The sequence below is a fragment of the Mustelus asterias genome, chromosome 21, assembly GCF_964213995.1.
Source record: "Mustelus asterias chromosome 21, sMusAst1.hap1.1, whole genome shotgun sequence".
NCBI classification, from domain to species: domain Eukaryota; kingdom Metazoa; phylum Chordata; class Chondrichthyes; order Carcharhiniformes; family Triakidae; genus Mustelus; species Mustelus asterias.
In genome coordinates, this window is record NC_135821.1 from 5152118 (window position 1) to 5176802 (window position 24685).

The following is a 24685-nucleotide window of genomic DNA, read 5'->3' on the forward strand; positions in this document are numbered from 1 at the left end:
AAGGTCTTGATCAGAGTGTTGAGTTGACGGGTGTGTTCTTTGGTCGGATCTGCAGGTAACTGTCTGTAGTGTTCCTCGTTGTTGAGTTGTCGGTACACTTCTTTGCAGTAATCCGTTCTGTTCAGTATGACGATGGCCCCTCCTTTGTCTGCTGGTTTGATGACAATGTTGCGGTTGGTCTTGAGAGCGTGGATGGCGTTACGTTGTGCTTGGGTGATGTTCGGGGCTGTCTTGTGAGTGCAGCTGATGAATTTGGTGTTGACGCACCTCCTGACGGCTTGGGCATACATGTCAAGTCGAGGGCAGCGGCCTTCCGGAGGAGTCCAATAGACTACTCTCCGGAACCATTGACTACTCTCCGGAATCGGTTGCATTCTTGGACACACGCATCTCCATTAAGGACGGTCACCTCAGCACCTCACTGTACCGCAAGCCCACGGATAACCTCACGATGCTCCACTTCTCCAGCTTCCACCCTAAACACGTTAAAGAAGCCATCCCCTACGGACAAGCCCTCCGTATACACAGGATCTGCTCGGATGAGGAGGATCGCAACAGACACCTCCAGACGCTGAAAGATGCCCTCATAAGAACAGGATATGGCGCTAGACTCATTGATCAACAGTTCCAACGCGCCACAGCGAAAAACCGCACCGACCTCCTCAGAAGACAAACACGGGACACAGTGGACAGAGTACCCTTCGTTGTCCAGTACTTCCCCGGAGCGGAGAAGCTACGGCATCTCCTCCGGAGCCTTCAACATGTCATTGATGAAGACGAACACCTCGCCAAGGCCATCCCCACACCCCCACTTCTTGCCTTCAAACAACCGCACAACCTCAAACAGACCATTGTCTGCAGCAAACTACCCAGCCTTCAGGAGAACAGTGACCAAGACACCACACAACCCTGCCACAGCAACCTCTGCAAGACGTGCCGGATCATCGACACAGATGCCATCATCTCACGTGAGAACACCATCCACCAGGTACACGGTACATACTCTTGCAACTCGGCCAACGTTGTCTACCTGATACGCTGCAAGAAAGGATGTCCCGAGGCATGGTACATTGGGGAAACTATGCAGACGCTGCGACAACGGATGAATGAACACCGCTCGACAATCACCAGGCAAGACTGTTCTCTTCCTGTTGGGGAGCACTTCAGCGGTCACGGGCATTCGGCCTCTGATATTCGGGTAAGCGTTCTCCAAGGCGGCCTTCGCGACACACAACAACGCAGAGTCGCTGAGCAGAAACTGATAGCCAAGTTCCGCACACACGAGGACGGCCTCAACCGGGATATTGGGTTCATGTCACACTATTTGTAACTCCCACAGTTGCGTGGACCTGCAGAGTTTCACTGGCTGTCTTGTCTGGAGACAATACACATCTTTTTAGCCTGTCTTGATGCTCTCTCCACTCCCATTGTTTTGTTTCTTAAAGACTTGATTAGTTGTAAGTATTCGCATTCCAACCATTATTCATGTAAATTGAGTCTGTGTCTTTATAAGCTCTGTTTGTGAACAGAATTCCCACTCACCTGAAGAAGGGGCTTAGAGCTTCGAAAGCTTGTGTGGCTTTTGCTACCAAATAAACCTGTTGGACTTTAACCTGGTGTTGTTAAACTTCTTACTGTGTTTACCCCAGTCCAACGCCGGCATCTCCACATCAATGGAAGAAGCCAGAGAGTGGTTGTGGAGGATTGCTTCTCTGAGTGGAGGCCTGTGACTAGTGGTGTGCCGCAGGGATCGGTGTTGGGTCCATTGTTGTTTGTCATCTATATCAATGATCTGGATGATAATGTGGTAAATTGGATCAGCAAGTTTGCTGATGATACAAAGATTGGAGGTGTAGTGGACAGTGAGGAAGGTTTTCAAAGCTTGCAGAGGGATTTGGACCAACTAGAAAAATGGACTGAAAAATGGCAAATGGAATTTAACGCAGACAAGTGTGAGATATTGCACTTTGGAAGGACAAACCAAAGAAGAACGTACAGGGTAAATGGTAGGACTCTGAAGAGTGCAGTTGAACAGAGGGATCTGGGAATACAGGTGCAGAATTCCCTAAAAGTGACGTCACAGGTGGATAGGGTCGTAAAGAGTGCCTTTGGTACATTGGCCTTTATAAATCGGAGTATCGAGTATAAAAGTTGGAGTGTTATGGTAAGGTTATATAAGGCATTGGTGAGGCCGAATTTGGAGTATTGTGTACAGTTTTGGTCACCTAGTTACAGGAAGGATGTAAATAAGATTGAAAGAGTGCAGAGAAGGTTCACAAGGATGTTGCCGGGACTTGAGAAGCTGAGTTACAGAGAGAGATTGAATAGGTTGGGACTTTATTCCCTGGAGCGTAGAAGATTGAGAGGAGATTTGATAGAGGTGTATAAGATTTTGATGGGTATAGATAGAGTGAGTGCAAGCAGGCTTTTTCCGCTGAGGCTAGGGGAGAAAAAAACCAGAGGGCATGGGTTAAGGGTGAAAGGAGAAAAGTTTAAAGGGAATATTAGGGGGGGCTTCTTCACGCAGAGAGTGGTGGGAGTGTGGAATGAGCTGCCGGATAAAGTGGTAAATGCGGGGTCACTTTTAACATTTAAGAAAAACTTGGACGGGTTCATGGATGAGAGGGGTGTGGAGGGATATGGTCCAAGTGCAGGTCAGTGGGACTAGGCAAAAAATGGTTCGGCACAGACAAGAAGGGCCAAAAGGCCTGTTTCTGAGCTGTAATTTTCTATGGTTCTATGGAGTATAGCCCCAGTCTACTCAGTCTCTCCTCATAAGCCAACACTCTCAACTCCGGAATCAACTTAGTGAATCTCCTCTGCACCCCCTCCAGTGCCAGTGTATCCTTTCTCAAGTAAGGAGACCAAAACCGTACACAGTACTCCAGGTGTGGCCTCACCAGCACCTTATACAGCTGCAACATAACCTCGCTGTTTTTAAACTCCATCCCTCTAGCAATGAAGGACAAAATTCCATTTGCCTTCTTAATTACCTGCTGCACCTGCAAACCAACTCCTTGAGATTCCTGCACAAGGACACCCAGGTCCCTCTGCACAGCAGCATGCTGCAATTTTTTACCATTTAAATAATAGTCCATTTTGCTGTTTGGATGGCGATGACTGACAGTGTTTTCTCCCTCTCTCTTCCTTCAGATGATGCATCGAGGGTTAAACTCGTCCCTCAGCCAGAGAACTTTGTTTCTGATTACATCAATGCAAACTATATGCCCGTAAGTGTCTCATAATCAAGATTAAGGAGAGGTCTGCTTCTGTAACCATGACAACCCTGACCCCAGTCTAAAGGAGATTATTATATTGAATTTAGAGGGGTCACTAAGAAAGCTAATGGAGACTAAAAAGTAAGAAAAGATGTCTTCCATCAAACGCAATAATTTAATGAGAAGCCAGCCATCTCCCCTTGACATTCCATCACTGAATCCCCACTATCGACATCCTGGGGCTTACCATTGACCAAAAACTGAACCGGACTCGCCACATAAATACAGTGGCTACAAGAAGCAGAGTAAGAAGTTTAACAACACCAGGTTAAAGTCCAACAGGTTTATTTGGTAGCAAAAGCCACACAAGCTTTCGGAGCCCCAAGCCCCTTCTTCAATTTCCCTGGTTTCGTGGAAGTGGAAATGACTAGGGTTGGGAAGCATTTTCCGATCAGGGCCATTGTGATCTCCTGGACTCGTTTCGATCGCCTCAGGGGGTCGGAGAGGAATTTCCCAGATTTTTTTTCCCCATATTGGCCCTGGGGTTTTTCACTCTGGGTTTTCGCCTCTCCCTGGAGATCACATGGTCTGGAATGGGGGGGGGTGGGGGTGAGTTAATAGGTTGTAATGAACAAAGCATCGTAGCTGTGAGGGACAGCTCGGTGGATAGGATATTGGTATGTAGATAGGCTGGAAAATTGGGCGGGGATCCTGGATTCAGGATTCAATCCTGGACCGGGGAGCGGCGCGGGCTTGGAGGGCCGAAGGGCCTGTTCCTGTGCTGTATTGTTCTTTGTTGTTCTTGTTTGTTCAGGTGAGTGGGAATTCTGTTCACAAACAGGGCATATAAAGACACAAACTCAAAATGCGGTCACGGGCATTCGGCCTCTGATATTCGGGTAAGCGTTCTCCAAGGCGGCCTTCACGACACACGACGGCGCAGAGTCGCTGAGCAGAAACTGATAGCCAAGTTCCGCACACATGAAGACGGCCTCAACCGGGATATTGGGTTCATGTCACACTATTTGTAATCCCCACAGCTTGCCTGGACCTGCAGAATCTCACTGGCTGTCCTGTCTGGAGACAATACACATCTCTTTAGCCTGTCTTGATGCTCTCTCCACTCACATTGTTTGTATCTTAAAGACTTGATTAGCTGTAAGTATTCGCATTCCAACCATTATTCATGTAAATTGAGTTTGTGTCTTTATATGCCCTGTTTGTGAACAGAATTCCCACTCACCTGAAGAAGGGGCTTGGGGCTCCGAAAGCTTGTGTGGCTTTTGCTACCAAATAAACCTGGACTTTAACCTGGTGTTGTTAAACTTCTTACTGTGTTTACCCCAGTCCAACACCGGCATCTCCACAACATTACAAGAAGCAGGCCAGAGGCTAGGAATACTGCCGCGAGTAACTCACCTCCTGACTCATAGAATCATAGAATCCCTACAGTACAGAAAGAGGCCATTCGGCCCATCGAGTCTGCACCGACCACAATCCCACCCAGGCCCTACCCCCATATCCCTACATATTTTACCCGCTAATCCCTCTAATCTACACATCCCAGGACACTAAGGGGCAATTTTTTAAAATTTTTTTTTAGTATGGCCAATCAACCTAACCCGCACATCTTTGGATTGTGGGAGGAAACTGGAGCACCCGGAGGAAACCCACGCAGACACGAGGAGAATGTGCAAACTCCACACAGACAGTGACCCAAGCCGGGAATCGAACCCAGGTCCCTGGAGCTGTGAAGCAGCAGTGCTAACCACTGTGCTACCGTGCCGCCCCAAAGCCTGTCCACCATCTACAAGGCGCAAGTCAGGAGGGTGATGGAATATTCCCCACTTGCCTGGACTCCAACAACACTCAAGAATGTTGACATCATCCGGAACAAAGCAGCCCCACTTGATTGCTATCCCTTCCACAAACATTCACTCCCTCCGCCACCGATGCACAGTGGCAGCTGTATGTACCATCTACAAGATGCACTGCAGCAATTCACCGAGGCTCCTTAGGCAGCACCTTCCAAACCCGCAATCTCTACCATCTAGAAGGACAAGGGCAGCAGGTACATGGGAACACCACCACCTGCAAGTTCCCCTCCAAGTCACTCACCATCCTGACGTGGAAATATAGAATCCTACAGTGCAGAAGGAGTCTGTACCGACCACAATCCCACCCAGGCCCTATCCCCACAACCCCATGCATTTACCCTAGCTAGTCCCCCTGACACTAAGGGGAAATTCAGCATGGCCAATCCACCTAACCCGCATATCTTTGGACTGTGGGAGGAAACCGGAGCACCCGGAGGGAACCCATGCAGACACAGGGAGAATGTGCAAACTCCACACAGACAGTGACCCAAGCCGGGAATCGAACCCGGGTCCCCTGGCGCTGTGAGGCAGCAGTGCTAACCACTGTGCCACCGTACCGCTCCTTCACTGTGGCTAGGTCAAAATCCAGGAGCTCCCTCCCTAACAGCATTGTGGGTGCACCTACAGCACACGGTACAAAAGGAAGATCTATCGCCCCCTTGGGTGCAAATCAAAATGGGCAGTTTTCCAATGAGGCCCACTGCATCCCAAAGTCACATTCAAGGGAATTATCCTAGCCCTAGTGAGACAGAAACTACATTTTAAGGGCTGTTATCTGTCTCTCTGTGTTGGAGGCCCTTATTTTGCTCGATTCCCATGCAAACAATCATTGCTCAGATAACAACATTGTTCATCATACCTCAAGGGGAGGCGATGGGCTAGTGGTATTATCACTAGATTATTAATCCAGAAACTCAGCTAATGTTCTAGTAATCTGGGTTCGAATCCCGGCACAGCAGATGGTGGAATTTGAATTCAATAAAAAAATCTGGAATTATTCAGAATCTACTGATAACCATGAAACCATTGTCGGAAAAACCCATCTGGTTCACTAATGCCCTTTAGGGAAGGAAATCTGCCGTCCTTACCCGGTCTGGCCTACATGTGACTCCAGAGCCACAGCAATGCGGTTGCCTCTCAACTGCCCTCAGGATGGGCAATAAATGCTGGCCCAGCCAGCGACGCCCACATCCCATGAATGAATAAACACAAAAATACAGCAAGTGGTCTCTGCCACTAGTTGGCATCAATAAGCAGTGGTGGTACCTCCCCATTGCCCCAATTCTGTGCCCTGCCTTGCCCAGGGTTGCCTGGTGTTGGCACTGCTGAATTTCTGGGTTGGACATTATGGTTGTTGCTGAGTTAGCTTTGTCTCTGTTTACCTTCGTCCCCTCCCCACCCTGCCTCCTGTTCTAAATATCCACCCCATCACATTCCAGTCAGGACTATATCCCTGACTTATTCTTGTTCCGATGGTTCCTGTTCAGAATTCACATTCCCGCTGGTTATTTGTAGTGTTACAGGACCGGAAGTGAGTTCATCGCTGCCCAGGGACCACTGCCAAGCACCGTGGCGGACTTCTGGAGAATGGTTTGGGAGCAGGGTTCGGAGGTCATCGTGATGCTGACGAACTGCGTGGAATTAAATCGGGTGAGTCCCTGACTGTCTGTTTGAACCGGACGGCACGGTGGTCAGCACTGCTGCCTCACAGCGCCAGGGACCCGGGCTTGATTCCGGCCTCGGGTCACTGTCTGTGTGGAGTCTGCACGTTCTCCCCGTGTCTGCGTGGGTTTCCTCCGAGTGCTCCCCTTTCACCATCATGGGGAGGCAGTGGCATAGTGGTATTGTCGCTGGACTAGTAATCCAGAGACCCAGGGTAATTCTCTGGGGACCCGTGTTCAAATCCCGCCACGGCAGATGGTGAAAATTGAATTCAATAAAAATCTGGAATTAAGAATCTACTGATGAACGTGAAACTATTGTCGATTGTCGGAAAAACCCATCTGGTTCACAAATGTCCCCTTCAGGGAAGGAAATCTACCGTCCACAGCAATGTGGTTGACTCTCAGCTGTTCTCTCAAGGGCAACTAGGGATGGACAATAAATGATGGCCCAGCCAGCGAAGCCCACATCCCATAAAGGAATAAACAAGAAAGGATGTTATTAAATTAGAAAGAGTGCAGAAGAGATTTACGAGGATGCTACCGGGACTTGATGGTTTGAGTTATAAGGAGAGGCTGGATAGACTGGGACTTTTTTCCCTGAAGCGTAGGAGGCTTAGGGGTGATTTTATAGAGGTCTATAAAATAATGAGGGGCATAGATCAGCTAGATAGTCAATATCTTTTCCCAAAGGTAGGGGAGTCTAAAACTAAAGGGCATAGGTTTAAGGTGAGGGGGGAGAGATACAAAAGTGTCCAGAGGGGCAATTTTTTCACACAGAGGGTGGTGAGTGTCTGGAACAAGCTGCCAGAGGTAGTAGTAGAGGCGGGTACAATTTTGTCTTTTAAAAAGCGTTTAGACAGTTACATTGGGTAAGATGGCTATAGAGGGATATGGGCCAGACGCAGGCAATTGGGACTAGCTTAGTGGTTAAAAAAAAAGACGGGCATGGACAAGTTGGGCTGAAGGGCCTGTTTCCATGCTGTAATCTCTATGACTCTATGAAGAAAAATCTGGCATGATGGGATTTGAACCCGGGTCCCCAGAACATTTCTCCAGATTATCAGTCGAGTAACAACACCACTACACCACCACTGCCTCCCCTGGAGAAGTGACCAGTAAAGTTGCATCTTAGGGGAGACTAGACAAGCAAATGAGGGAGTAAGGAGATAGAGATTGAGATGGGGAAGGTTAAGAAGATGGAGGCTCGAGTGGATCATAGTACGGAAAGGTTGGGCCGAATTGCCTGCTTCTGTGCGGTTTATGCTATGTAATTATTTTGGATGAAGCCCTCTTAAACATGCTTTTGTTCCAGGTCAAATGTGAACACTATTGGCCCCTGGATTACACCCCCTGTACCTATGAGGATATCACAGTGACTGTCACCCAGGAGACCATCCTCAACGAGTGGACCCTCCGAGATTTCAGGATCAAACGGGTGAGAGGCCGCACAAAATGATGGAAAGACCGTGTTCCATCCAGTTCTACCATGGCTGCATGATGCAATAATCTCCTTGATTTATCATTGTATTCAATAACAGTAACACCACAACGGCAAAAAGAGAGAATCTAACCATCTCCCCTTGACATTCAATGGCATAATCATCACTGAATCCCCATTCCCCCCCCCCCCCCCCCCCCCCCCCCCCCCCCCCGCCCCCAACCTCCCCACCTCCAACTTCCCCACCTCCCCGTCAACAACCCTGGAGATTTACCATTGAACAGAAATATAGCAGATCCAGCCCTTATAAATACTGCAGCTACCAGAGCAGATCGGAGACTGGGGATCCTTTTTTTTATTTATTTGTGTCACAAGTAGGCTTACATTAACACGGCAATGAAATTACTGCGAAAATCCCCAAGTCGCCACACTCCGGCGCCTGTTCGGGTACACTGAGGGAGAGTTTAGCACAGCCAATGCACCCAACCAGCACGTCTTTTGGACTGTGAGAGGAAACCCACGCAGACACGGGGAGAAGGTGCAGACTCGGCACAGACAGTAACCCAAGCCGGGAATTGAACCTAGGTCCCTGGCGCTGTGAGGCAGCAGTGCTAACCATTGTGCCACCATGCTGCCAGTAACTCACCTCCTGACTCCCCAAAGCCTGTCCACCATCTACATGGCACAAGTCAGGGGTGTTACGGAATATTCTCCACTTGTCTGGATGGGCGCAGCTCCAACAACACTCAAGAAGCTTGACACCATCCAGGACAAAGCAGCTTCGCTTGATTGGCACGCAATCCATCACTTTAAATTTCACTCCCTCCTCGACTGACGCAGCCGTGTGTAACGTCTACAAGATGCACTGCAGCAACTCACCTTCCAAACCCATGACTTCTACCATCTAGAAGGACAAGGGCAGCAGATACATGGAAACACCGCCACCTGGAGGTTCCCCTCAAAGTCACACCCCATCCCTGACTTGGAAATATATCGGCCGTTCTTTTGCAGTCGCTGGGTCAAAATCCTGGAATTCCCTCCCCAACAGAAGCAGAGATTGACTAAAATGGCACATGGGTCGGAATTTTACCGTCCCGCCCGCCAAGGGAATCGGAGCGGGCGAGGGGCGGACCATGGAAAGATCCGTTGACCTCGGGTGGGATTTTCCGGTTTCAGGGTGAGCGAGGCTGGAAAATTCCTCCCACTGTCTTAAAAGGTCAAATTATGACAGAGATGAGAGACACCAGGGTTTGTGTTTCCTGGAATTTAGAAGATTTAGAGGTGATTTGACCAAAGTTTGGAAGGTGGAGTCATAGAGGTTTACAGCATGGAAACAGGCCCTTCGGCCCAACTTGTCCATGCCGCCCCCTTTTTTTTAAACCCCGAAGCTAATCCCAATTGCCCGCATTTGGCCCATATCCCTCTATACCCATCGTACCCATGTAACTATCTAAATGCTTTTTAAAAGATAAAATTGTACCCGCCTCTACTACTACCTCTGGCAGCTCGTTCCAGACACTCACCACCCTCTGTGTGAAAAAATTGCCCCTCTGGACACTTTTGTATCTCTCCCCTCTCACCTTAAACCTATGCCGTCTAGTTTTTGACTCCCCTACCTTTGGGAAAAGATATTGACTATCTACCTTGTCTATGCCCCTCATTATTTTATAGACCTCTATAAGGTCACCCCTCAGCCTCCTACGCTCCTGAGAGAAAAGTCCCAGTCTATTCAGCTTCTCCTTATAACTCAATCCATCAAGTCCCGGTAGCATCCTAGTAAATCTCTTCTGCACTCTTTCTAGTTTAATAATATCCTTTCTATAATAGGGTGACCAGAATTGCACACAGTATTCCAAGCGTGGCGTTACCAATGTCTTGTACAACTTCAACAACTTGACCCAACTCCTGTATTCAATGTTCTGACCAATGAAACCAAGATCTTAGTGGGAACAATGGTGTCGACAGATAGAAACTATTTCAGGTGGCTGGGGAGAGTCGGAGTAGGGGGATCATCTAAACATTTGAGCCAGACCTTTCAGGGATGAAATTCACAAAATACTTACAGTGCAGAAGAGGCCCTTCGGCCCATCGAGTCTGCACCGACGCATGAACTGCCCTGACTTGCCCACCTAATCCCACTTGCCAGCACTTGGCCCATAGCCCTGAATGTAATGATGTGCCAAGTGCTCATCCAGGTACTTTTTAAAGGATGTGAGGCATCCCGCCTCCACCACCCTCCCAGGCAGCGCATTCCAGACCCTCACCACCCTCTGAGTAAAAGGTTTTTTCCTCAAATCCCCCCTAAACCTCCCACCCCTCACTTTTAACTTGTGTCATAACTGACCCTTCAAGTAAGGGGAACAGCTGCTCCCTATCCACCCTGTCCATGCCCCTCATAATCTTGTACACCTCAATCAGGTCGCCCCCTCAGTCTTCTCTGCTCCAACAGAAACAACCCAAGCCTATCCAACCTCTCTTCATAAATTAAATGCTCCATCCCAGGCAGCATCCTGGTGAATCTCCTCTGTACCCCCTCCAGTGCAAACACATCCTTCCTATAATGTGGCGACCAGAACTGAACACAGTGCTCCAGCTGTGGCCTCACCAAAGTTCTATACAACTTCAACATGACCTCCCTGCTTTTGTAATCTATACCCCGATTGATAAAGGTGAGTGTGCCATATGCCTTTTTCACCACCCTATTAACTTGCCTTTCCGCCTTCAGAGATCTATGGACAAACACGCCAAGGTCCCTTTGTTCTTCGGAACTTCCCAGTGTCAGACCTTTCATAGTATACTTCCTTGTCAAACTACTCCTTCCAAAGTGCATCACCTCAGGCTTTTCAGGGTTCAATTCTAGGAAGGTAATTGCCCTCAAAATTAGGTAAAATGTTTACACCCACATAGTAGGAGAAGTTTGGAATTCCCATCACCCAACTGACCCCTTGATGATGGATCACAGAAAGTCGGTACGCAGGTGCAGCCTGTAATAAAAAAGGCAAATGGGATGTTGGCATTTATTGCAAAGGGGCTGGAGTATAAAAGTAGAGAAGTGTTGTTGCAATTGTATAGGGTGTTGGTGAGACCACATCTGGAGTATTGTGTCCAGTTTTGGTCTCCTTATTTGAGGAAGGACGTGGCGGCATTGGGGGCAGTTCAGATTTCTTTTAAAGTTATTTTTTAGTGTCACAAGTAGGCTTACATTAACATTGCAATGAAGTTACTGTGCAAATCCCCGAGTCGCCACATTCGGGCGCATGTTCGGGTTACACTGAGGGAGAATTTAGCACGGCCAATGCATCTAACCAGTCTTTCAGACTGTGGGAGGAAACCGGAGCACCCGGAGGAAACCCACGCAGACACGGGGAGAATGTGCAAACTCCGCACAGACAGTGACCCGAGCCGGGAATCGAACCCGGGTTCCTGGCGCTGTGAGGCAGCAGTGCTAACCACTTTGCCACCTCAGACGAGGTTTGCCAGATTGCTTCCGGGGCTGAAAGGGTTAAAAATATAGAAACTTAGAAACTAGAAGCAGGAGGAGGCCATTCGGCCCTTCGAGCCTGCTCCGCCATTCATTTTGATCATGGCTGATCATCAAATTCAATATCCTGATCCCCCCCATATCCCTCGATCCCTTTAGCCCCAAGAGCTATATCTAATTCTTGAAATCACACAATGTTTTGGACTCAACTACTTTCTGTGGGAGTGAATTCCACACATTCACCACCCTCTGGGTGAAGAAAAGACGTATGAGGAGAGATTAAAGAGTTTGGGTTTGTACTCGCTGGAGTTTAGAAGGACGAGAGGGGAATCTGATCGAGGGATATAAAATACTAAAAGGGATTGATAAAGGAAATGGAGACCAAATGTTTCCCCTTGTGGGGCAATCTCGAACAAGAGGTCACAGGGATAGGTTGAGAGGCGGTAGATTTAAAACTGAGATGAGGAGGAACTACTTCTCTCAGAGGGTGGTGAATTTGTGGAACTCGCTGCCCCAAAGCGCGGTGGAGTCTGAATCATTGAATGGTTTCGAGAAGGAGATGGATATATTTCTAATAATAAAGGGATAAGGGGGTATGGGGAACAGGTGGGGAGGTGGGTTTGAGACCAGGGAGAGATCAGCCATGATCTGATTGAATGGTGGAGCAGACTCGAAGGACTGAATTTGCCGACTTCTGCTCCTAGTTCCCGTGTTCCTGTCTTGGATCAATTGTAAATTCTTAATCTGAGATTGCAAGATCATAGAATCATAGAATCCCTACAGTGCAGAAGGAGGCCATTCAGCCCATCAAGTCTGCACCGACCACAATCCCACCCAGGCCCTATCCCCATAACCCCATGCATTTACCCTACTAGTCCCCCTAACACTAAGGGGCAATTTAGCATGGCCAACCCACCTAACCAGCACATCTTTGGACTATGGGAAGAAACTGGAGCGCCCGGGGGAGACCCACGCAGCCACGGGGAGAATGTGCAAACTCCACACAGACAGTGATCCAAGCCGGGAATCGAACTCGGTCCCTGGCGCTGTGAGGCAGTGCTAACCACTGTGCCACCCAAGTCTGAATTTTTCAGCATTTTCTCTTTTTTGGTTTTCTTTATTTAAAATATTTATTTATAGGGGACATGGGTGTCGCTGGCTGGTCAGCATTTGTTGCCCGTCCCTAGTTGATTGACAATAGTCATCATTAGACTTTTAATTCCAGATCTGTATTGAATTCAAATTTAACCATCTGTCGTGGTGGGATTCGAACCCGGGTCCCCAGAACATCAACCCGGATCACTGGATTGCTAGTCCAGTGATAACTACTATGTGCCACTGCCACACCCGATATATCTTTACCCAATATTTAGTTGACCAACACTATTCTGTCAGGATTCTATGATTCTATGCTATCATTGAGTGTTGGAACAGGGATTAAGGATTGGGTTTGGCCAGGTCACTCAACTGGTGGGAAGTCCCATCAGACTTTCCCAGACTGGGTACAGGTTTGAGGCGGGTGTTTGAGCGAGGGAGGGAAGCCCCAGTGGTTACGTCAGGAGGGAGTGCCTTCAGGCAAGGAGGAGTGAGAGTTAAAGGAGACTGAATCTCTGCCTCTTCTGGATAGGCTGGGTCCTCGGAACAGCGCTTGGTCACACACTTTCACTTCACTGCCTGGCCGGATCACGGCGTTCCCAAAACCACGGACAAACTGCTAGCATTCCACCAACTCATCCGGGATCGCCTGAATAGGAATCAGCAAGGCCCACCTGTCATACACTGCAGGTAAGGAGTCACTGTGATTGCAACTTTCTGCTCTGGTTTGTTACCTTGCTGCAGAGGGATCTGGGCGTCCTAGTCCATGAATCAGAGAAATTTATTTATTTAAAGTTTATTTATTTATTAGTGCGACAAGTAAGGCTTACATTGACACTGCGATGAAGTTACTATGAAAGTCCCCCAGTCACCACACTCCGGCGCCTGTTTGGGTACACTGAGGGAGAATTTAGCACAGCCAATGCACCTAAACAGCACTTCTTTCGCACTGTGGGAGGAAATCGGAGCACCTGGAGGAAACCCACGCAGACACGGGGAGAGCATGCAGACTCCACACAGTGACCCAAGCCAGGAATTGAACCCATAGAAACCATAGAAAATTACAGCTCAGAAACAGGCCTTTTGGCCCTTCTTGTCTGTGCCGAACCATTTTTTACCTAGTCCCACTGACCTGCACTTGGACCATATCCCTCCACACCCCTCTCATCCATGAACCCGTCCAAGTTTTTCTTAAATGTTAAAAGTGACCCCGCATTTACCACTTTATCCGGCAGCTCATTTCACACTCCCACCACTCTCTGCGTGAAGAAGCCCCCCCTAATATTCCCTTTAAACTTTTCTCCTTTCACCCTTAACCCATGCCCTCTGGTTGTTTTCTCCCCTAGCCTCGGCGGAAAAAGCCTGCTTGCATTCACTCTATCTATACCCATCTAAATTTTATACACCTCTATCAAATCTCCCCTCAATCTTCTACGCTCCAGGGAATAAAGTCCCAACCTATTCAATCTCTCTCTGTAACTCAGCTTCTCAACCCGGCAACATCCTTGTGAACCTTCTCTGCACTCTTTCAACCTTATTTACATCCTTCCTGTAACTAGGTGACCAAAACTGTACACAATACTCCAAATTCGGCCTCACCAATGCCTTATATAACCTTACCATAACACTCCAACTTTTATACTCGATACTCCGATTTATAAAGGCCAATGTACCAAAGGCACTCTTTACGACCCTATCCACCTGTGACGTCACTTTTAGGGAATTCTGCACCTGTATTCCCAGATCCCTCTGTTCAACTGCACTCTTCAGAGTCCTACCATTTACCCTGTACATTCTACTTTGGTTTGTCCTTCCAATGTGCAATATCTCATACTTGTCTGCGTTAAATTCCATTTGCCATTTTTCAGCCCATTTTTCTAGTTGGTCCAAATCCCTCTGCAAGCTTTGAAAACCTTCCTCACCGTCCACTACACCTCCAATCTTTGTATCATCAGCAAACTTGCTGATCCAATTTACCACATTATCATCCAGATCATTGATATAGATGACAAACAGCAATGGACACAACACCGATCCCTGCGGCACACCACTAGTCACAGGCCTCCACTCAGAGAAGCAATTCTCCACAACCACTCTCTGGCTTCTTCCATTGAGCCAGTGTCTAATCCAATTTACTACCTCCCCATGTATACCCAGCGACTGAACCTTCCTAACTAACCTCCCATGAGGGACCTTGTCAAAGGCCTTGCTGAAATCCAGGTAGACAACATCCACCGCCTGCCCTTCATCCACTTTCCTGGTAACCTCCTCGAAAAACTCTAATAGATTGGTCAAACATGACCTACCACGCACAAAGCCATGTTGACTCTCCCTAATAAGTCCCTGTCTTATCCAAATATTTGTAGATCCTATCCCTTATCACACCTTCCAATAACTTGCCCACCACCGACGTCAAACTTACTGGCCTATAATTTCCCGGATTTCTTTTGGAACCTTTTTTAAACAACGGAACAACATGAGCCACCCTCAAATCATCCGGCACCTCCCCCGTGAATACTGACATTTTAACACCAGATTCCTGGCGTTGTGAGGCAGCAGCGCTGACCACCATGCTACCCATGAAAGCTAGTATATAGGTGTAGCAAGGAATAAGGAAACCAAATGTGGGCGGCACAGTGGTTAGCACTGCTGCCTCATAGCACCAGGGACCCGGGTTCAATTCCGGCCTTGGGTGACAGTCTGTGTGGAGTTTGCATGTTCTCCCCGTGTCTACCGGGGTTTCCTCCGGGTGCTCCGGTTTCCTCCCACACTCCAAAGGTGTGTAGATTAGGTGGATTGGCCATGTTAAATTGCCCCTTAGTGTCAGAGGGATTGGAGGGTAAATACTTTGGGTTACGAAGATAGGGCTGGGTGGAATTGTTGTCGGAGCAGACTCGATGGGCCGAATGGCCTCCTTCTGCACTGTAAGGATTCAGTGAGAAATGGAATTGTGGCATTCATTGCTAACAAAATAGAATATATAAGTAGGGAGGTGCTGTTGCAACTGTGTAGGAGATTGGTGAGACCACATCTTGAGTATTGCGCACAGTTTTGGCCCCTTTACCTGAGGAAGGGTGTAAATGCATTCGAGACGATTCACTAGATTGATTCCAGGAATGACGGACTTGTTTTATGAAGAGAGGTTGAGGAGTTTGGGCCCAGACCTGCTGGAGTTTAGAAGAATGAGGAGATCTAATTGAGGTGTATAAGATGCGAGACGGGGGTTGACAGGGTGGACGTAGAGAGGATGTTTCCCCTTGTTGGACATTCTAGAACGAGAGGCCATAGTTTTAGACTAACGGGAGGCAGATTTAAAACAGAGATGAGGAGGAATTACTTCGCTCAAAGGGTGGTGAATCTGGGGTATTCTCTACCCCAGAATGCGGTGGATGCTGGAACACTAAATAAATATACCGAGGAGATGGATAGGTTTTTCATTAGTAATGGGATGAAGGGTTATGGGGAGTGGGCAGGAAGTTGGAGGTGAGATTAGTCACAATTGTATCGACTGTGGAAGGAGGTTCAAGGGGCTGAATGGCCTTCTCCTGCTCTTAGTTCGTAGGTTATGTAGCCGTAAGATCCTGATTTTTGAAAAACACCAGGAATGTTGTGGTTAGTGTGAAGAAACTGGATTAATATCAGTAGAGATTTTTTTCTATTCATTCATGGGGCAGGGGCGTCGCTGGCTGGGCCATCATTTATTGCCCATCCCAAGTTACCCTTGAACCGAGTGTCTCGCTCGGCCATTTCAGAGGGCAGTTGAGAGTCAACCACATTGCTGTGGCTCTGGAGTCACATGTAGGCCAGATGGGGTAAGGACGGCAGATTTCCTTCCCTAAAGGACATCAGTGAACCAGATGGGTTTTTCCGACAATCGACAATGGTTTCATGGTCATCATTAGATTTTTAAATACCGATATATTTTTATTGAATTCAAATTCCACCATCTGCTGTGGTGAGATTCGAACCCGGATCCCCAGAACATTAGCTGAGTTTCTGGATTAATTGTCTCGCGATAATACCACTAGGCCATCGCCTCCTACAGTCCGTAACATAGGGTGCTGGGGGGAGAGGGGTTACTGAGCGACAGTGTGAGGGAGCTGGATTAACATCAATAGAGATACAGTCAGTAACACAGGGTGCTGGGGGGGGGGAGAGGGATTCTTGAGTGACAGTGTGAGGGAGCTGGATTAACATCAGTAGCGATACAGTCAATAACACAGGGTGCTGGGGGAGAGAGTGACTGTGTGATGGTGTCAGGGAGATGATTGCTACAATGAGCCCCAATACTTTGATCCAAATACTTTCAGACAGTCCGTGTCATGAGGGAGCTGAGAGAGGGAGATGTGCTGCGTATCTGTTTAATGCCCCTGATTCTCTTGTTTGATTCTCAGTGCTGGCGTTGGGCGGACTGGTACACTAATAGCCCTGGACTATCTGTTGCAACAAATCGAACATGAAGATGTCATTGATGTTTACGGAATTGTCCATAAAATGAGATGTAACCGGCCGCTGATGGTTCAGACAGAGGTGAGTTGTACTCTGTGTGTGTTTAATGTCACATTCCTTCAATCCCTGATCCAGCTCAGTGGAGGTGGGGGGTGCGGGGTTGCGGCGAGGAGCTGACTTGATATGCACCTCCCAGCCTCTTGCTCCTGCTCTGCGCTACCTGTCTCTGACCTCCCACAACTGAAATTCCCAGCATGGAATCCCTCCAAATCCTGGGAAAAACTACTCTCTAAAGACACGTGCCTGGACAGTTTAGCGCGTCGACCATTGTTCTCATTGGCTGAACATTCCCGCCTCTTAGTCAGAACCACAGAATCATAGAATTGCACTGCAGAAGGAGGCCATTTGGCCCATCGAGTCTGCAACGACTCTCTGAAAGAGCATCCCACAAAAGCCCACCGCCCCGTCCTATCCACAAAACCCTGCACAATTATAGAATCATAGAATCCCTCAGTGCAGAAGGAGACCATTCGACCCATCGAGTCGGCACCGACCACAATCCCACCCAGGCCCTCTTCCCACAACCCCACATATTTAACCTGCTAATACCCCTGACAATAGAATCAATTTAGCCTGGCCAATCCACCTAACCTGCTACACTTTGGACACTAAGGGGCAATTTAGCACGGCCAATTCATCTAACCTGCACACCTTTGGGCATTAAGGGGCCATAGCTCCGGGGGCCCAGGGCTCCGGGGGCCGGAGCTCTGGCTACTGCAGGTAGTGAGGAAGGGAAGTGGGCTGGTCCATGGGGAAGTCGTGTTCATGGGGTCTGAGCTTCTCTAGATGAATGAGGAAGAACTGAGCCACGTTCCGGGCTCCTTCCTCATTTCTTCCAACACTACAGGCGATTGGAAAGTACTCCCTCCAGAAAGATGATGTTCAAAATCAGAATGTGATGAGGGACACTCCACATTTTGGACTTTCATCTTTTAGGATTGGATTCTAACCTAACGCTGACTGATGGAGTGGGTCTCTCTTGTCTGCAACCTCGAACAATCCCTGTATGACAAAAGTTTGGATATCTCGGCTTAGTCCCTGTTGATCTTTTAGTCCGTAGCACACTCTCAAACTATAGAGATCACGTGGCTAGGTATTGGAATAGAAATAGAAATGGCACAGTGAATTAGAAAATGTTCTGAAGTTCGAGAGAGCTTTACTCTGTATCTCACCCCGTGCTGTACCTGTCCTGGGAGTGTTTGATGGGGGACAGTGTAGAGGGAGCTTTACTCTGTATCTAACCCCATGTTGTGCCTGTCCTGGGAGTGTTTGATGGGGACAGTGTAGAGGGAGCTTTACTCTGTATCGAACCCCGTGCTGTACATGTCCTGGGAGTGTTTGATGGGGACAGTGTAGAGGGAGCTTAACTCTGTATCTAACCCCGTGTTGTGCCTGTCCTGGGAGTGTTTGATGGGGACAGTGTAGAGGGAGCTTTACTCTGTATCTAATCCCGTGCTGTACCTGTCCTGGGAGTGTTTGATGGGGACAGTGTAGAGGGAGCTTAACTCTGTATCTAACCCCGTGCTGTACATGTCCTGGGAGCGTTTTATGGGGACAGTGCAGAGGGAGCTTTACTCTGTATCTAACCCCGTGCTGTACCTGTCCTGGGAGTGTTTGATGGGGGACAGTGTAGAGGAAGCTTTACTCTGTATCTAACCCCATGCTGTACCTGTCCTGGGAGTGTTTGATGGGGACAGTGTAGAGGGAGCTTTACTCTGTATCTAACCCCGTGCTGTACCTGTCCTGGGAGTGTTTGATGGGAACAGTGTAGAGGGAGCTTTACTCTGTATCTAATCCCGTGCTGTACCTGTCCTGGGAGTGTTTGATGGGGGACAGTGTAGAGGGAGCTTAACTCTGTATCTAACCCCGTGCTGTACCTGTCCTGGGAGTGTTTGATGGGGACAGTGCAGAGGGAGCTTTACTCTGTATCTAACTCCGTGCTGTACCTGTCCTGGGAGTGTGTGATGGGGGACAGTGTAGAGGGAGCTTTACTCTGTATCTAACCCCGTGCTGTACCTGTCCTGGGCGTGTTTGATAGCAATGGTTCTAAACAGTACCTTATTTAAATAACCATAGGATTTGCCTTAATTAAGGATGTTTATTGGTTATTTGGTAATGTGTAAACTTTCCATTCTGTTTCCCATTGGCTGCATTTTAGCCTCAGTACGTCTTCCTTCATCAGTGCATGTTGGATAGAATCCAATCAAAACAGCCCCAAGAGGCGATATACCAGAACCAGCAGGAGCTGCAGACGGAGCAGGACCTGATCTACGAGAATGTTAGTGCCATCAAAACTTCTGATCGGCTGGTTTAGTTCGTAGCAGCACCTTTCCTTGCTGTGTTGCCATGGGACTGGGCTGGAATATGTCTCCAATCGTACGCGTGCCTTTATTCCCAACCCGACCCACTCCGGCCACTCAAAGGCGACAAACTCAATTCAATCCAATGTCGACAATTGGCCATCTCCGGTGGAATCTCCGGAATCACTGCCTTTCACCAATCCTGCATGCTGCTGGTGTCTCCATGTTGAAATGCCTTTTGTGATGCCTGCCTGTCTGCCAGTCTCCTCATGCGTCTGCCAGTCTCCCCATGCGTCTGCCAGTCTCCCCATGCGTCTGCCAGTCTCCCCATGCGTCTGCCAGTCTCCCCATGCGTCTGCCAGTCTCCCCATGCATCTGCCAGTCTCCAAGTGCATCCCATGCTCTTCCCCCCTGCGCCCCACTCTCTCCCCCCCCTGTGCCCCACTCTCTCTCCCCCTGCGCCCCACTCTCTCCCCCCCACTGTGCCCCACTCTCTCCCCCCCCCTGTGCCCCACTCTCTCCCCCCCCTGTGCCCCACTCTCTCCCCCACTGTGCCCCACTCTCTCTCCCCCTGTGCCCCACTCTCTCCCCCCTGCACCCCATGCTCTCCCCCCCGTGCCCCACTCTCTCCCCCCCGTGCCCCACGCTCTCCCCCCCATGCCCCATGCTCTCCCCCCCTGCATCCCCGCTCTCCCCCCCGTGCCCCACTCTCTCCCCCACTGCACCTCTTTCTCCCCCGTGCCCCACTCTCCCTGGGGGTCCTTGTGCATGAGACGCAAAAGCCCAGTCTGCAGGTACAACAGGTGATCAAGAAGGCAAATGGGATGTTGGCCTATATTGCGAGGGGGATAGAATATAAAAGCAGGGATGTCTTGATGCACCTGTACAGGGCATTGGTGAGGCCGCAGCTGGAATACTGTGTGCAGTATTGGTCCCCTTATATGAGGAAGGATATATTGGCGTTGGAGGGAGTGCAGAGAAGGTTCACCAGGTTGATACCGGAGATGAGGGGTTTGGATTATGAGGAGAGGCTGAGGAGATTGGGTTTGTACTCGTTGGAGTTTAGAAGGATGAGGGGGGATCTTATGGAGACTTATAAGATAATGCGGGGGCTGGATAGGGTGGAGGCGGAGAGATTCTTTCCACTTAGTAAGGAAGTTAAAACTAGAGGACACAGCCTCAAAATAAAGGGGGGTCGGTTTAAGACAGAGTTGAGGAGGAACTTCTTCTCCCAGAGGGTGGTGAATCTCTGGAATTCTCTGCCCACTGAGGTGGTGGAGGCTACCTCGCTGAATATGTTTAAAGCACGGATGGATGGATTCCTGATCGGTAAGGGAATTAAGGGTTATGGGGATCAGGCGGGTAAGTGGTACTGATCCACGTCAGATCAGCCATGATCTTATTGAATGGCGGGGCAGGCCCGAGGGGCTAGATGGCCTACTCCTGCTCCTATTTCTTATGTTATGTGCCCCATGCTCTCCCCCTGCGCCCATGCTCTCGCCCTGCGTCCCACTGCCTCTCCCTGTGTCTCCCTGCCAGCACCCTGCGTCCCCACTCTCTCCCCCGTGTGTCCCACGCTCTCCTTGTGTTGTTGCCCTGTCTCCATGCTCCCGCTGTTCCATATTCCTGCTGCGTACGATCCCGGGTTATTAGCGTGACGGGTTCCTGTCTGGGTGACTGCGGGCTCTGTCCTCCCACGGGGAAGCAGCCTCCTGGATTTTTCTGATTGCACTTTACATTGTTTACCTGGGACGACAGGATCTCTGCACGGCCCCACGGTTCCTGACAGTGACTCTGGGGGAGGGGGAAGGGAGGGGGTGGGGGGTTATGGCGCGGGTGGGGGCTGGTTGGGAGCGGTGAGGAAGACCACTTTTACACAGTGAGTGGTACTGACCCGGGAGTCTCCCCCTCTGAGCGTGACAGAACAAGCATTGACCTTCGGAGGGGGTGGGATGGGCCATTGAGGGAAAGACACTCGGGAGGGTTACAGAGAAGGAGCGACGGACTGGGGCTGGCTGGATCGCTAAGCGGAGAGCCGACATGGACTCAATGGGCCGAATGGCCTCCTGTGTTGCAAAGACTCCATCGCTCTACGAATTGGATCCCCACAAACCGGGGCCATTGGGCTTCTGAATTTCTGTTTTATGTTGTAAATCCAAGTTGAAACTTACCTCCCCCTCAATCCTCTCATAGAAACTAGAAACAGGAGGAGGCCATTCAGCCCCTCCAGCCTGCTCCACCATTCATGTTGATCATAGCTGATCCTTGAATCATAGAATCCCTACAGTGCCCATTGAGTCTGCACCGACCACAATCCCACCCAGGCCCTTTCCCTATGATTCTGTGTTCGCTCCCATATCCCTTGATCCCTTTAGCCCCAGGAGCTTTATCTCATTGGTTTCTACCTCAGCCTAGCCCTCAAACCCACACTGGAAACTTTTTAAAAATTCATTCATGGTACATGGGCGTCACCGGCTGGGTCTGCATTTATTGCCCATCCCTATTTGCCCTTGGAGGGCAGTTGAGAGTCAACCACATTGCTGTGGCTCTGGAGTCACATGTAGGCCAGACCGGGTAAGGACGGCAGATTTCCTTCCCTAACGGGGATATTAGTGAACCAGATGGGTTTTTCCGACAATGGGTCATCGGTAGAAGCTTAATTCCAGATATTTTTTATCGAATTCAAATTCCACCATCTGCCGTGGCGGGATTCGAACCCAGAGCATTAGTTGAGTTTCTGGATTCATAGTCTAGCGATAATACCACTCGACCATTTCAGAGGCCAGTCGAACCTGACCCATGGTGTCTGGAGTGGGAGATCTCCGCCATGTCGCTCTTGGGCAATGGGAAGGGGGGCTTTTTTTTCTGGGGGGGAAGAGGGGATGGCTGCCTTCCTTCCTTCCTGAAGGTTGGGACTGACGCTGATGGAACTGCCCACAATCTCAGTCGCTGCCCTCTTCGCTGCATTTTAAAATAGAATTTTAAAATAATTGTGACCCCCCCGCCCCCCCGTTTATACGAGGTATCCCCGAGGAGTGACTTTCCCAGGACCCTGGGCCATTCCAATCTGTTTCACCAACGTGCCTGTAGATAGAATGAATTCCAGCCATCTCACTAAACAAACGCCACGTCCGCGTGACACGTGCTCCACGTATCTGAATGTAATAATTATATAATTTTATACTATTTGTAATTCTGATTTTTTTTTGACTGAAATCTGTTTGGCCGGTGAGGAATGTGGATTCACACCCCAGACGCTAACCATGCCCATCATTCACTGGACTGCGTGTGAGTGTGTGGATCCACATCTTCTCTCTTCATGTTTGCGATTGTACAAAGAAATAAAGATTAAGTTTATTTGTTGTAAATTGGTGAAAGATACAATTTGTATGGAGGGCTGCGCGATAGCAGCTGACTGTGTGTGTGCGTGTGTGTGGGAATAAGGAAGTGTGAGTGAATGTCAGAGATCTAGAGTGTGACTGACTGAGGATGGGAGTGTGAGTGAGGAGAAAAATGTATGAGGCAATTTGTGAGTGTGCGTGGGCATTAGCATGTGTGCATGTATGTGTGTGCGTGTGTTAGCATGCGTTTGTGTGTGCATGTGAGCGTGCAAGTGTGTGTGTGAGTGCGCGAGCCCGTGTGTGCGCGAACATGCAAGCGTTTGTACGTGTGTGTGTGTGTGTGCGAGCGAGCGAGTGCATGTGCAAACTGTCATGTGGAAGTTGCAATCTTTGCACCCTATTTCCACCCAACCTGCGTCCCATTGTGCCAGATAACCCCCTCTGCCCAAAGCCCCTCTACCCATAGCCCCTCTGCCGGGGACATGTTGCCCCAGCAGGACTTGGAGTGGATGCTGGGGGGGGGGGAGGAGATGTGGTGTGGGAGTGGGGCCCGGTGGTGGGGGCGCGGTGTGGCGGTGGGGGCCGGCTGTGCGAATGGGATGTGAAATTTTCCGCAGAGCGAGTTTGTGCTGTTCTGGAACTTTCCGCACACAGACTGGCAGACAATCGCTGATTGTCAATCACAGGAAAATTTAAAGTTTATTTGTTCATGTCACAAGTGGGCTTACATTAACACTGCAATGAAGTTACTGTGAAATTCTCCTAGTCGCCACACTCCGGTGCCTGTTCGGGTACACTGAGGGAGAATTTAGCACGGCCAATGCACCCTAACCTGCACGTCTTTCAGACTGTGGGAGGGAACCGGAGCACCCGGAGGAAACCCACGCAGACACGGGGAGAACGTGCAGACTCCACACAGACAGTGATCCAAGGCCGGGAATTAAACCCGGGTCCCTGGCGCTGTGAAGCAGCAGTGCTAACCATTGTGCCACTGTGCCACCTGTAAATTGGACTCGCAGTTGAGGGAAAGGGCTACAGGGATGGGACAGGGGAAACAGGACTGACAGGATTGCTTTGAGATCCAGTGTAGACTCGATGGGCCGAATGGCCTTCTGTAAATAAATCAATGTTCACCAGCGCTCTGCAATGAGCTTCACCCCCGGTCTGAGCCAAGGCTGACACCTAGTGTAGGTTGCAGAGTATTGCAAGTGGATAATCTAATGTCAGATTCCCCCAGAACCTCATGGGCAGATTGCACAGCTCAGCAGCAGCAAGGGGGAGCTGGGAGAAGGCGGCAGATTTCTGAAGATAGGGTGAGAGGGTTTATTGAGAATGTTAGTGGATGGGAGTGTTGAATAAAGTGACGGACGCCAGCTTCAGAAACTGTGAAATGGGCCTCAGTGCTAAAAGGAGGCTTTAGTCTGGGGGCGCACAGTGACACAGTGGTTAGCACTGCATCGCCAGGGACCCAGGTTTGATTCCGGCCTCGGGTGACTGTGTGGAGTTTGCATGTTCTCCCCGTGTCTGCTCCTTCAGTACTGACCCTCTGACAGTGCGGCACTCCCTCAGTACTGAGCCTCTGACAGTGGCGGCACTCCCTCAGTACTGACCCTCTGACAGTGCAGCACTCCCTCAGTACTGATCCTCTGACACTGCAGAACTCCCTCAGTACTGACCCTCTGACAGTGCGGCACTCTCTCAGTACTGAGCCTCTGACAGTGCGGCACTCCCTCAGTACTGAGCCTCTGACGGTGCGGCACTC

The 24685-nt window shown here is 49.5% G+C and overlaps 1 protein-coding gene across 2 annotated transcripts in view; it reads left to right on the forward strand.

Moving 5' to 3' along the window:
• The window catches only part of LOC144509045 (receptor-type tyrosine-protein phosphatase H-like), a 105303-nt gene extending 85367 nt beyond the window's left edge, over positions 1-19936 (forward strand). For both annotated transcript variants that reach the window (XM_078237326.1, XM_078237327.1), the window contains 6 exons: positions 3154-3230; positions 6611-6745; positions 8072-8194; positions 13306-13463; positions 17168-17303; positions 19441-19936. In XM_078237326.1, the coding sequence (XP_078093452.1) occupies positions 3154-3230; positions 6611-6745; positions 8072-8194; positions 13306-13463; positions 17168-17303; positions 19441-19596 (785 nt within the window). In that variant the 3' untranslated portion in view covers positions 19597-19936. The remainder of the gene's footprint in view (positions 1-3153; positions 3231-6610; positions 6746-8071; positions 8195-13305; positions 13464-17167; positions 17304-19440) is intronic.
• Positions 19937-24685: the final 4749 nt, after the last annotated feature.